The sequence below is a fragment of the Copadichromis virginalis genome, linkage group LG3 (genome assembly GCF_057382275.1).
Source record: "Copadichromis virginalis isolate Kocher_CV1m ecotype Utaka linkage group LG3, C_Virginalis_male_GT1.1, whole genome shotgun sequence".
NCBI lineage: Eukaryota > Metazoa > Chordata > Actinopteri > Cichliformes > Cichlidae > Copadichromis > Copadichromis virginalis.
The window spans coordinates 11,165,609-11,179,715 of record NC_140620.1 but is presented as its reverse complement, the minus strand read 5'-3'; the positions used below and the strand labels follow the sequence as shown (position 1 = coordinate 11,179,715).

Here is a 14,107-nt window from a genome sequence, read left to right as displayed (position 1 = left end):
ACAGTAGATATGGTGGGCTTGTGATTAGTGGAGATAGCGAGGCAGTGGGTGACTTCATGACAGACAGGTGCTTTCTGCCAGAAAGCAGCAGGTGTAAGCACCCCTCCTGATAACCCTCAATGTCTACATGTATTTAAAATTGAGAGGCGGGCAGCGATGCCAGAGGTGAGGTTGAATACACAGACTGTCCTCTGTACACCATTTAGCGTGCCCACAAGGCCCCTTATGTATGTGTTATGAAAGCAGTGTTGGGAAGGTTACTTTTAAAATGTATTCCACTACAGATTACAGAATACATGCCCCAAAATGTATTCTGTAACGTATTCCATTACGTTACTCAATGAGAGTAACATATTCTGAATACTTTGGATGACTTAATATATTACCATGCTTTTTACAACTACATGAATGTACTATTGCTGTGTGATTTATTCCTATTACTGAAGGTTACTCGCCATACCAATACCAACTAGATATTTAAATCTTAATATAAAATGAGTAACAGTAGGTGGACATTAGGTAAGGCTGCACTTTTTGAAGCGATCTCGTAAAGAAAACTATTCTGTGTGTATATAAAACAGGTCCGCGCCTCCAAACTGTACGTCGGGTTCCGTGTCGGGCTCGTAGCTGAAAACTAGCTTTACTTTGTTGTCTGGGTCAACTGCTAGCGAGAGACAGAGAGGCGTTGAATGGCTGCTCCAACGGAGCTTATTGTTTCAGAGGAAAACACGAACACGGTGTACAGTCGAGTCTTAATAGCTCACTTACAACTGGGCTGCTCAGGCACTCTTCTCGGCTGCAGTGGCTATTATTATATTTACATGCTTCCAGCTCCTGTTTCTGCATGTGCGTGGGGGGTGATGGAGCGGGAAGAGAGTGGTAGTTGGGGATGGGGAGGGAAGGAATAGGGGTAGAGGCAAAGTGCACCCTTCCTGGGGCCAGCTACCCCACTGACCCCAGTAGGCACTCCTGTTCCCTAAAATACATCAAGGGCAGGGGGCCTGGGCCCTTCCAGTCCAGGCCCACAGTAACAGCACTGCCAAACCCCACAGAGTCCTCACCCAGTGGCATGTCCAGCGGGGTGGCCTGGGGGGGCACAGGCCACCCCCCCAACCAGACTGGCCACCCCAGGTGCCACCCCAAAGGCAAAACAATAAAATTCAATCAAATATCAAATGTACGATTATGTTTTCACGGTGAAGCTCAGATACCAGCGGATGTCGCGCTAAACAACAGCAGCACCTTTAAGCTTGATCAGCTGTTGTTAGAATTTATTTAATATTAATTTCTAGTATCAGCTGATGTTTGCTGGAGCCACAGCTGTAAAGCTGCTGGTCTTGATGTCGGTTTGGATATGTGGTGAGAGGGAAACATGAAGATGAAACCAGGAGATGTCCTTACTGAATCATCAGAGCTGAACAGGTGATGGAGAAACAGGTTTATCTTTTAGGTCACATGAAGGAGTTGAAGGGAAGTTATGAACTGTTTCTGAGAGACAAATAACACCAGGATCCTTTTTTTATGTAGCTGACAGCTGGTAACTGTGCAGGGGTGGATCTAGGAAAGTTTTGCCAGGGGGCCAGGTAGGGCATTAACAGGGAGAGGGGGGCACAAAGAAATACTTTTCTTTCTTATTCTCATTTAAAATGTCTCGCTTTTATTAAATAATTATCTAAATCTTACAACCAAAGTTTTTATCTGACATAAAATGTATAGAAATCATACATATACCAACAAGACAGTGTACATATGGAAAAGATATTTATAAATCTTATAAAGTTTGTATCTGTCTTGTGTGAAACTTGTATGAAAAGCATACAAGAGTAAAAACAGATATAAGATCCCTTGAAAGATTATATAATGAATCTTGTATGTTTTGGATACTTACTAAAACAATATATGAAAGTAATGAGAAAGTGGCCACTTTCATGAGTAAATCATGTAAGCCTTATATAAGTAAAAACTTATATGACTTAACTCATGAAAGTGGCCACTTTCATGAGTTAAGTCATATAAGTTTTTACTATTTCTTTTCCATATGGGACTGTCACAACAGCATTTGTTTTCATTCAAAGTCTTTATGGCTTTAATACCTGGGGGGCCGGTCTGTAGTCAAAATGCCTGATTTTCTGTCCCAGTCCAGCCCTGCAGGTTAATACTGGCAGTGTCACCATGCCAGCTGACTGTATTTCATCATCAGCCAGTGTTGTTCTTTATCAATGTTACCAAAGTTTACCATAAGGCAGCATAGAAAGTGTCATGGTTCTGGGTCAGTTTGGCCCAGTATTTTGAGTTGTCATGTTTTTGCAGGTTTAGTTTAGTTCCATGTGTCATTTTCTGTCTGTCTCTCAGTGTCGAGTCTGCATCTTTGTGTGATGGTTTCTTGTTCCTGTTTTATTGTGAAGGTCTGCGTCTCATGTGAGTGTGAGTGTATGTGTGTTCAGTTTTACCTCTGTCTCGTCTTGTTGATTATTCCCAGCTGTGTCCCCCACCTGTGTGTAATCTCCCTGTGTTTCTCTGTGTGTAGTTAAGTCGCGTCTTCTGTGTTTGTAGTTGCTGGTCTGTCTGTGTTTCCACCCTGCTTCATCTGTGTGTTTCCCTGCAGTCAACCATCATCTGTTTCCGCCCGCTCTCATTCATGTCCAGGTTCGTGTTCTGTGGTTAGTTTGTTCCCAGTTTAGTTTAGTCATTGCTCCGTTCACAGTTTGTCCATTTCCTTTTTGTGTTTAATAAACCACCCTCACACCTGTACAAGTGCCTGCGTTTGGATCCTCCATTATTTTCCACACGGCTCATCTCACTCGCCGTGACAGTACGGACCAGCCAGATATGGATCCAGCAGCATTCAGCCCAACCAGGGAGCTTCAGGAGGCCGTTATCGACTCTGCTTCTAAATTAATCAACCAGTGGTTAGAGCATGAGGGAGAAGCGTCTCTTTACACTGTGGAAGCCAACCTACAACACCTTATTTCCAGTTACCCCTGGTTATTGGACTCACTGCATCCGCTCGTACAGAATTTTGTTCTTCACGAGCTTCACCTTCACCCGCCGCTACCGCTTGCCCACTCGCTTCAATGGAGGACGTGCCGTCCGACCGGCCGGACGAAGAATTACCCGGTCCGTCGGAGCCGTCTCTGAGACGAAAGCGACGTTCGCGCCGCCGGCGTGGCACCCCACAGCCGGATGTAGGGACATGTAAGCAGTCAGCTGTGGTGAGTGAAAGGGACAGTTTTTATGCTGCGTCAGACTCTGTGACTGTTTTCTGGAGCTATTTTTTGTGTGTCTTCTGAATATAACAATAATTTTTCCGTCTCACCCATGGCCACTGCTCCAAAGACTGCCTTTGCCGAGCCCACATTCAGGGTTAATGACTGTGTTCACGCTGTTGTTTCTTAACCTGAAGTTACTGACTCAAGCACCACGAGTTTAGGGAATGACTATGTTAGGGGAGCCTTTTACGTCTGCCTCGGTTCCTTCAGGTAAAGCAATAAACTTCCCCGAAACAGTTTTTCCTGACCATATCCCCCCATCCACACCTTCACCACAAGTTAATGTGGGGCCTGTAACACAGTTAGCAGTACAGTTATCAGTTCAGCCAGCTGCCCTCAGTTCAGCCAGCAGCCCAGCAGCCCTCAGCCCAGCAGCCCAGCAGCCCTCAGCCCAGCTGCCCTCAGCCCAGCCAGCAGCCCAGCTGCCCTCAGCCCAGCCAGCAGCCCAGCTGCCCTCAGCCCAGCCAGCAGCCCAGCTGCCCTCAGTTCAGCCAGCAGCCCAGCTGCCCTCAGTTCAGCCAGCAGCCCAGCTGCCCTCAGTTCAGCCAGCCACTCCACCACCTGTTACAACTTCGCCACCTGTAGCTCAGTTGCCACCAGTTCAGCAGCCTACCCACTCGTTCATTCAGCCACCATCCTCACTGTCTCATTCTAAGCAGGGAACACACTTCACCACAACATCTGCTGGTTCTCTTAAGCTGGCCATGTCAGAGACAGTTGCTCCCTCTAGGGTCTCCCCAGAGGCTCGGTGTACCCCTAGAGGTCAAGACGCCAGTGCCAGCAGCCTCACCGGAGAACTCACCAGAACAGTCTCAGCTCTCAGCACCCCCTGAGAGTTCAAGTGAGTTCACCCGTCCGCCTCCGTCCTCTGCTGAGTGCATTGGGGAACACTTTCAGCCCTCTGAGGACTGCATCCCACTGTTGCTGCCTGAGTCTAGCCACTGTGCTGCTCAGTCCCAGCCAGTGTCCACACTGGCAGAGGTCTCCGTGCCTGCTGTTTCAGTGTCTGTTTCCACTGGAGGGCCAGAGGGGCCCGTCCAGTCTCAAGCCATGTTAGCTGGTGGTTCAGGTGAACCCAGCCAGCGTCCTGCCTCGTCTGCTGGAGGGCCCGAGTCGCCCGTCCAGCTTCAAGCCGAATCAGCTGGTGGGTCCGAGGAGCCCACCCAGCACCACACCTCATCTGCTGGGGGTCCTGGAGGACCCAGCAAGCACATGCTCACGTCTGCTGACGGTCCGGGGAGGTTTGTTCAGCCACCACCTGGTGAATCATCCCCTGTGACTTCTACACCGTTGCCTGCATCCGCATCACCTCCTGCAGCATCACCGCCTGCAGCATCACCACTGTCAGGTTCCGCAGCCGTCCCGCTGCCGTCAGGTCCAGCCTCTGTGCCTTCATCCACGCCTGGTCCAGCTTCAGCTCCTTCATCCACGCCTGGTCCAGCTTCAGCTCCTTCATCCACGCCTGGTCCAGCTTTAGCTCCGCCTCCGTCTGGTCCTGCCTCGTCTGGTCCTGCCTCGTCTGGTCCTGCCTCGTCTGGTCCTGCCTCGTCTGGTCCTGCCTCGTCTGGTCCTGCGGTTGCCACACCGTCGTCAGAGCTAGCTCGACTGGTTCCGCCTCGCCTCTGCCAGCCGTTTTCCGGGCCTCTAAGTTGGCGTCGTGGCCTTCGGGGACGGCCTCCGGAAAGGGTTCGTCGCCGCCGCTGGCATCGCGGCTGACCTCCGGACCTCTGGACCTCCTCAGTGACCACCACTGCCTTCCAAGTGGTCGGCCTCCTGACTGGTTTTGCCTGCGCCGCCGCCGTTGCCGTGTGCACGGTCGGCCTCCAGAACTGTTTGCCCGTCGCCGCCGTTGCTGTGTGCACGGCCGGCCTCCAGAACTGTCTTGGTCTTAGTGTTGTCGACCCCCTGTACCTTTTTTTTTTTTTTTTTTTTTCCAGACTCTTGAGCTCTGATTTGGTTTTGTTTTTGATCTGTTTTCTTGTGTTCTTGAACTGTTTTCTTGTGTATTTGGACTCTTGTGGTCCTTGTTTTTTGTTTCGGTGCTGAGTAAATGCTGAGTAAACACTGACAAAGCACTGATTGTATCTCTTCTACTTTATCAACGCAGTATCTAAAAACTTTGCACCATAGTGGTTAAAATCTCATTCTAATAAGAGTTAAAAGCGCATTCGGTTATTAGGTTTATAGGATTATTGAATTATGGTTAACGGTTGGTAGAAATTTTATTTTATTTTTTTTCAAACATTATCTGCCCCCCCCCCCCCCCCCCCAAACAAATATTTTCTAGACACACCGCTGGATAAATGAAACAAATTGACAAACAGCAGCAGTTTTTGACTCTTCACACATGTTCATTATATTCTGATGATCCTGGATGGAGACAAACTACAGATAAGTGTGTTCAGCCCAACTAGTTTATCTCATTACAGCAGTTTGATGTTTCCCTTTGAATCCCCCTGAAGATCCTGACAGTGAAGCACGTACATAATACTCCAGCCTTTCAACTCTGAGCTTATTTAGTTCTATTAATACACTGAAATCTCATTTGTGTCATGAAGAAAGTCTTTAACCCTTTAAGACCTACCATAGAACCAAGTCCGCCAGAGCTTATATTATATTTTTACATGCTGTGTAGCCATTTTTGGGAGCATTTCAAGTTGCTATACATCAATACAACCATTATAGCCCAAACTTTAATAATATGTCTGCATTAGGTGCATAGTAATTACATAAATTGCAAAAAAGTGCAATAAACTACAAAAAAATTAAATCGTTTTTGTTTTTTTTTAACATATATTTCTAGTTAGAGAAATTTAAGAGGCTCATCCCTCAAAACTGTAAATACAAAAAAGTTGCACAAACTAGTTTCCCACCACAGGAAATTTATTTTGAGTGTCTTCATAGTTTTATTTTTGAAATACACCAATTTTTATATACTGCAGGAAAAACGAAAATAAATATTATACTGCAAATTTGCAAAAAAGCAGCATATGCATCAAAATAAACTATTTCCAGCAGTGCAATATGAGTCCTAAGCATCCCAGAAACGACACAGAAAGTCATAAACTCAAACATAACTTTTTAAAACACAAGTATAGGCTCATAAGGCCCCGATCGTAAAAAAACTACATTTCCGCAAAATGACGTCACTTCCGGTTTCGGGCAGGTCATGCGGTCATGTGATAGTTCGCGCTGATGGACGTAGGAAGTGTTACAAACAGCTGATCGGATCGGCGAAGCGTGTTTCTGGAATATTATGTTTTTGTTGCTGCAAGTGATTTTTATGCAGTTTTTGCAAAGCTTTATGTGGAAGGAAACCGTGACCTAGGACAAGCTGATGGCATAAGATGTAAGTACAACTCCTCCGGTTTCATATGCAAAAAAAATTATTGCGCTAGCTTACGTGGTTGCAGAGCTACCGGTATTTTAAAATAGTTACGCAAAATGGAGCGTGCCCGCTCCGATCGGCTGTAAAGGGTTAATCAAACAGAATTCAAAGATCAGAAACATTTCATATATGGAGTTAAACATGAATCATTGTTTCAACAACATATTTATTGTTGTCATAAACAGACAAGAAGACAACAACAAACTGCTCCTCCCATTCAACACATGTCAGTCCATATCCCAGCAAACTAAATCATCTCCATTTACACATCAAATAGAAACATGAATCACTTGTAATGATTAGAAACTTGATAGAATTTCAAATCTAGTTTGGGGAGTCATTCAGTGAGAAACAGTGAAATGATTTTCCATGTGAAAAGGTGGACAGCAGAAACAGAAAGAAAGAGTGAAACTAAAAGAGAAACAAAGAGCTTTGGAACAACGAGGCAGCAGGAGGACAGCTGCAGTTTAACAGCTTCAACTCACTGACAGGAAACAATATTAGAAACATCATCATCCTCAACTCATCTGCTGCACTGACACCTTCAACGGACACACCTTCACTGTATCATTAGTGCGAATGTATGGAAACAACCTGTGAGTGAAAGTGTGTGTGAAGGTGTGTATGTGTGTGTTAGTATCAGGATCAGAGAACGACAGCTTTCCTCTGTTCCAGTCCAGATTCACTCTGATCCTCTGGAGCTTCTGCTGGAATGAGAGATGAGTGTGAGGAGGTGATTGTGAGATTTTGTAGTATTTATTATCAAACAACCCTATTCTCCAAATTCCAGACAGTTTGTTTCCCTTCCTCTGCACAGACTCTGCTAACACACCCAGTACCCACAATGTACTGTCTCCAACATCAACATCCCAACTGTGAGTCCCTGAGTTAAAGCCCTCAGAGCCCAGGACAGCTCTGTAAAAATCAATCCTCTCTGGATTATCAGGAAGTTGCTGCTTCTCTCCTCCTTCAGTCACACTGGTCAGATCTTCAGACAGGATGAGATATGGATTTGCAGTGTTTGGGTCCAGGATGAGAGGAGTGTAGGAGACCATGTCCTTCATGTTGTTCCAGATGTTGAAGGTCAGGTTGCCCAGGTGTTTGGCCTGGTCTATCAGAGCTCCTGAGGGCAGCTGTGGATCATCCAGCAGGGGGCAGCGCTGGACTCTTTCCACTGCAGCCTTTAAGTTGTGCAGGAATGAGACGTCTTCAGCTCTCAGCTCCTCCTCTGTGGCTCTGACTGTGTCTGAAAGAGCTGCTATCTCTCTGCTCAGAGCCTCCATCTTCTCCTTCATCATCCCACTCTTCTGCTCCTCTTCCTCCCTCAGTGCAGCCAGCCTGGCCTCCTCTTCCTCTGCTAGAAACTGGTGAAGCTTCTTAAACTGCTCCTTAATCTGCCTCTCTGTGTGCCGGGCCTGGACCTTAATGTGTTCTGCTGTTTGATCAAACTTCACTTGAACTTCTTCACAAACCTTTAACTTCTCCTTTAAGGGCTCCAGAGTTTCCTGAAGTACCTCCTTGTGTTGTTGTGCAGCTTCATCGATGGGTCTGAATCTGTGATTGGTGTGTTTTTCTGAGGCACAGCAGACGACACACACTGGCTGCTGATGGTCCAGACAGAAGAGTTTGAGTTTTTCATATTGCAGACTGCAGAGAGCCTCTGAAGCTCTCTGATCTCTCTCCTGTAAGAATGACTCACACAGGTTCTTTAATGCCAGATTTAAAGGTGGATCATCCCTTGAAGATCTTCTCTTACAAACTGGACACTCGTGTGTTGGTCTCTCTCTCCACCATCTCTTCAGACAGTCTTTACAGAAGCTGTGGCTACATGACAGAATAACAGGATCTCTGAAGACCTCCTTACAGACCGGACAGCAGAGATCCTCCTCTGATCTGGAAGCCATTGAGTCTGTGAGTGAAGCTGAAAACAGCAGACAGGAAGTACAGTCAGTCCTGGCTCCCCTCCCTCCTCTACCACCTTCACTGAAACTTCCTTTGAGTCGTGTTTTTGCTCAAACTCACATTCAGTGTGTGGAGCGTCAGCAGCTTGAAGCAGCAGTGTTGGAGTTTTCCACTTTTCTCTCCTGTAGCTGGACTCACTCAGAGGAAGCTGCTAGTTTAGTTCTCAGTTATAACAACCAATGTTCCTGTAACTCAGGGTGTGTTTCAGTCCAAAGTTCAGACATCAGCCTGCCAGAAGCTGTAAAAGTTAATGATAAACAGCTTTTATATCATGTCCCTTTCACAGGTCAGTGCATGAAAGCAGTGACGGAGCTGTTTATGGTCTTTTACACTTTTCCAATGAGGAAGCTGCTAGTTTGGTCTGAGCTCAGTCTGATCGTCTGTGCGTCTCTCTTTACTGAGGACAAAGAACTTCCTGACAGGAAGTTCCTGTTTCCTGGTTTGTCACATTTGAGTGACGTGAGGGGAGGAGAAAATGTTGCTGTTTGACTTTTAACTAAGGTGTGTTTCAATCCTTCCTGCAGCGCAAAAGCTGTAAAACAGGTTTTGTGTCTTTTCACCTCCACAGGTCACAACATGAAACCTGTTGTGAAGTTTATAAAATAAAGTGTCACTCGGTGGTGCAGCTGTTTGTCAGCTTCTATTTTAGACTTTGTTCTGGTTCTTGTTCAGGTTCCCAGCAGTGGGAGTGTAATGCAGTCACACAAACACAGGTGGTGTTAAGGTGGATTCACTTAGTTACAGACAGTGGTGTTATTTCCTGTAACTAAGGGTGTGTTTCACTCCAAAGTTCAGACATTAACCTGCCAGAAGTTGTATAAGTTACTGATAAAGAGCTTTTATCTCATTTCACTTGCAGGTCAGAGCATGAAAGCTGTGATGCAGCAGTTTGAGAAAAATTGCTGCTGATATAAAATATTTTTTTGTTCTTTTACAAAATATATAAAAGAGCAGAAAGAAAAGAAATAAGTGTAAAGAGTGCAGCAAAATGCATGTTTTAGTGTGAGTTGGTTCATCTGATCTGGTTGTGTAAAAGTCACTGCATGACACTGAGTGTTACTTTTGTGTTATTGACACTCATCTCTGACTCAGAGAAACGATTTCTCCCCTGTGATGTTCACACAGTGGTGAGTTACATGTGTGTGGAATTTTTCACGTTTTACAGAATAAAGTTTCTCTTACTTTCTTTTTTCTGTTATTTACTAAAAAATCTCTCAAAGAAATAATGAATTCTCCACACGTCTTTGAAGGTTGCATGCAAATATCATGTGATGTAAAAGTCAAATAACTGCTGATGAAAACAAGGCCAGATGTTGAGCAGCTGTATTGCTGCATGACATCAGCCCACAGCAGCAGAGACTGTGGAGCCAACATGTGAGAAACAAAGCAACACGCTGAACATCTGAACCACAGCAGGAAGTGTGACTCTTTGTAGACCTGTGGACAGGAAACACACAGCAGGTCCTGATCAGTAACAGGGTCCAAATACAAACATTTGTTTATCAGCATCTGTAAATATGCGCACACAGAGAGCTCAGCTGGACACACACTTCAGTCCTCCATCAAACACAACACACCTGCACACTGTTTCCACCAGCTGCAGCACAGTCCAGTCTTTACAGTCAGGGAGGGCTTTTAATTTGAAAGGCACCACACAGGAAGTTTCACAGGGCCAGAAGAAGAACCAAAGGATGGTCTGTGATTTTAAGGTTACTCAGTTATGTAGTATTTGTATTCTTTTTATTCTATATAGTATTTTATTCCACCAGGCCCAGGATCCTCCAGCAGCCACCAGGCCCAGGATCCTCCAGCAGCCACTAGGCCCAGGATCCTCCAGCAGCCACTAGGCCCAGGATCCTCCAGCAGCCACTAGGCCCAGGATCCTACTGCTCCACCAGGCCCAGGATCCTCCAGCAGCCACTGGGCCCAGGATCCTCCAGCAGCCACCAGGCCCAGGCTCTCCCAGCAGCCACCAGGCCCAGGATCCTACTGCTCCACCAGGCCCAGGCTCTTCCAGCAGCCACCAGGCCCAGGATCCTCCAGCAGCCACCAGGCCCAGGATCCTCCAGCAGCCACTAGGCCCAGGATCCTACTGCTCCACCAGGCCCAGGATCCTCCAGCAGCCACTGGGCCCAGGATCCTCCAGCAGCCACCAGGCCCAGGCTCTTCCAGCAGCCACCAGGCCCAGGCTCTTCCAGCAGCCACTAGGCCCAGGATCCTACTGCTCCACCAGGCCCAGGCTCTTCCAGCAGCCACCAGGCCCAGGATCCTCCTGCTCCACCAGGCCCAGGCTCTTCCAGCAGCCACCAGGCCCAGGATCCTCCAGCAGCCACCAGGCCCAGGCTCTTCCAGCAGCCACTAGGCCCAGGATCCTACTGCTCCACCAGGCCCAGGATCCTCCAGCAGCCACTGGGCCCAGGATCCTCTAGCAAGGCACCACCAAGTAAATCAACAGTGACAAGACGGTGAACGGAGCGAGCAAGACAACAAGCAATGGGGCCTAAGAGAACACCGAACGCCGATGAAATTGAGGACATCAAAAAGTCATTGGACTTTCTAACTGAGGAAACATCGGCTATCAAGCTACAACAGAAATATATCCTAGACTTAGTCGAGGAAATAAGGTCGCTACGTAACCAGAATGCAGAGAAGGAGAAACGGATCGTCTATCTGGAGAGCAGGGTCGCGGACCTGGAGCAATATACCAGAATGAACGACGTGATCATCACAGGGCTGTACATAAAACCCCGGTCATATGCTCGGGCTGTGACTGCTGGCAGTAAAGAGGAGCAAGGAGATCTAGATGGGAGCTCTGCGGAGCAACAAGTAGCTGGTTTCTTGCAGTCGAAAGGGATCGACCTGGACTGTAATAACATCGAGGCATGCCACCCCTTGCCCAGGAGAAATGCTAGTGATAAACCAGCTATCATCATAAGATTTGTAAACAGGAAACACAAGAATGCACTGCTGAAGCAGGGGAGGAAACTAAAAGGATCGAACGTCTACATGAATGACCATCTAACCAAATCCAATGCTGACATAGCGAAGAAAGCACGATACCTAAAGAAACTGGGTAAAATTCAGAACACCTGGACTGCAAACTGTAAAATATTTATAAAGCTCAACGGTACACCGGAGGAAGCCAAGGTGCTGGTCATCAAATGCATCCAGGATCTGGAAAAATATTAACAGGTCACTTGACTACAAAGGCAAGGAGCGGGACAAACAATCTACAGTCATCAAAGCAGGTAATAGAAGACAACAACGGAAGCTAAAGCGTAACGTATTCAAGGATGAAACAATCAATTAATTCATTATCTGGGAATTATACATTGCTACCACAAAGGATTGCTAATCAGGAGATAAATTCACCAGTAAACACGGAATACAAAACACACTTCACAGAGCAGGACATTGATCCAGAACTGAACTTTTTTAACATCAAAAATACCTGCTACTATCATACTGAAGAACAATTCAACAAAACTGTCAAGGTCGACGGCAAAATATCTATAATCCACTTTAATAGTAGAAGTTTATATGCAAATTTTCACAAAATAAGGGAATATTTAAGCAAATTTACACATCCATTCAGTGTGATTGCAGTATCTGAAACATGGATTAATAAACAGAAAGGAGAGGACTTTGTAATAGATGGATATGAATTAAATCTTACAAATAGAAAGAATAAGAATGGCGGTGGTGTGGCCTTGTTTGTGGATAAAAATTTAAAATACAAGATGGTAGAAAAAATGACGGTGGCGGTAGATAATATATTAGAGTGTGTAACAATAGAAATTAGTATGGGAAAAGAGAAAAATGTCATTGTAAGCTGTATATATAGAACACCAGGTTCTAATATTGAAATTTTTAAGGAGTGGGTAGATAAAACATTCATTAGGACAAATCAAAAAGTCATGTTCATTTGTGGGGATTTTAACATAGATCTACTAAATCCAAACAAGCAGAGAGCGACAGAGGAATTTATTAATACAATGTATAGCTTGGGACTTTTTCCAGTGATCACTAAGCCCAGCAGGATTACAGCACAGTCGGCAACCCTAATAGACAATATATTTACTAATGAAATAGAAAATAGAACCATAAGTGGTCTCCTAATTAATGACATCAGTGATCATCTACCTGTTTTTATAGTGTATAACAGCAATTACAGGAAGGTTAAACAGCAAAACACAATAAAATACAAACGAGTGAGAACAGAAGAGTCAATAAACGCATTCAAAAGTGATTTACTCAAGCAAGAATGGGAGATGCTGTATAAGGAAAAAAATATTGATAAAGCTTATGAGATTTTTTTAGGAAAATTTAAACTGTTATATAATAGTCATTGCCCAGTAAAGAAATATAGTAAAAAACAAAAATATGCAGAGTGCCCATGGATTACAAAAGGATTGCAAAATGCATGTAAGAAGAAAAATACCTTATACAGAGAATTTATAATGAACAGAAGCACAGAAGCTGAAAATAAATACAAGAAATATAAAAATAAATTAACGAGTATTTTAAGGTCATGTAAAAAGGAATACTATGAAAAATTACTGATTATGAATAAAAATAATATTAAAGGGATCTGGAAAACATTAAATACCATCATCAAAAAGGGCTCGGGGCAGGCAGACTATCCTTCGTATTTCGCAAATAATGATAGAAATATTACTAATATGAGAGATGTGGTAAATGAGTTCAATAAATTCTTTGTAAGTGTTGGGCCAGACTTGGCTGAAACAATTCCTGATATAACAGATTCTGTAGAGAAAGAAACTAGACTCATTGACCGCAATCCTCATTCGATGTTCTTAACGGTGGTGGAAGAAATGGAAATCATTGATATTGTTGGGAAATCACAAACAAAAAACTCTACAGACTCTGACGACATTGATATGGAAATCGTTAAGAGAGTGATAGAGGGCATTTCCAAACCCTTAACACACATTTGCAATTTGTCCTTACAAACTGGTACATTCCCAAAACAAATGAAAACAGCTAAAGTAACACCACTGTTTAAAAATGGTGACAGACACCAATTCACAAATTATAGGCCTGTCTCTCTACTTTCTCAATTTTCAAAAATACTGGAAAAAGTCTTTAGTAATAGACTTGACAAATTTATAGATAAACACAAAATAATAACGGATAGTCAGTATGGTTTCAGATCAAATAGATCAACATCATTGGCATTAATGGAACTGATCGAAAATATCACCAACAATATAGATAAAAGACAATGTATAGTTAGTGTATTCATTGACCTAAAAAAAGCTTTTGACACAATTAATCATGACATATTACTTGATAAACTGGAGTACTACGGCATTAGAGGAGTGGTGTTAGAATGGGTAAAGAGTTATTTGAGAGACAGGCAGCAATTTGTGAAAATTGGGGAATATCAATCAGAGTGTATGGACATTGTTTGTGGAGTTCCGCAGGGGTCAGTATTGGGACCAAAGCTGTTTATCCTCTATATCAA

General features: G+C 44.6%; 2 protein-coding genes across 2 annotated transcripts; one reads left to right on the top strand and one right to left on the bottom strand.

Moving 5' to 3' along the window:
- Positions 1-7,162: 7,162 nt before the first annotated feature.
- Positions 7,163-8,572, bottom strand: LOC146712745 (nuclear factor 7, brain-like). Its single transcript, XM_085444098.1, has one exon. The coding sequence runs from the start codon at positions 8,559-8,561 to the stop codon at positions 7,176-7,178; it is 1,386 nt and encodes a 461-aa protein (XP_085300224.1). The 5' UTR covers positions 8,562-8,572; the 3' UTR covers positions 7,163-7,175.
- A 2,540-nt stretch (positions 8,573-11,112) lies between these two features.
- On the top strand, positions 11,113-13,012 carry LOC146712744 (uncharacterized). Its single transcript, XM_085437002.1, has one exon. It carries the CDS (start codon positions 11,113-11,115, stop codon positions 11,806-11,808), a length of 696 nt encoding a protein of 231 aa, XP_085293128.1. The 3' UTR covers positions 11,809-13,012.
- Positions 13,013-14,107: the final 1,095 nt, after the last annotated feature.

What these genes read in the sequence shown, in the direction of transcription:
- LOC146712745 (XM_085444098.1), bottom strand. Translation starts at nt 8,561, where the DNA reads ATGGCTTCCAGATCAGAGGAGGATCTCTGCTGTCCGGTCTGTAAGGAG.
- LOC146712744 (XM_085437002.1), top strand. Translation starts at nt 11,113, where the DNA reads ATGGGGCCTAAGAGAACACCGAACGCCGATGAAATTGAGGACATCAAA.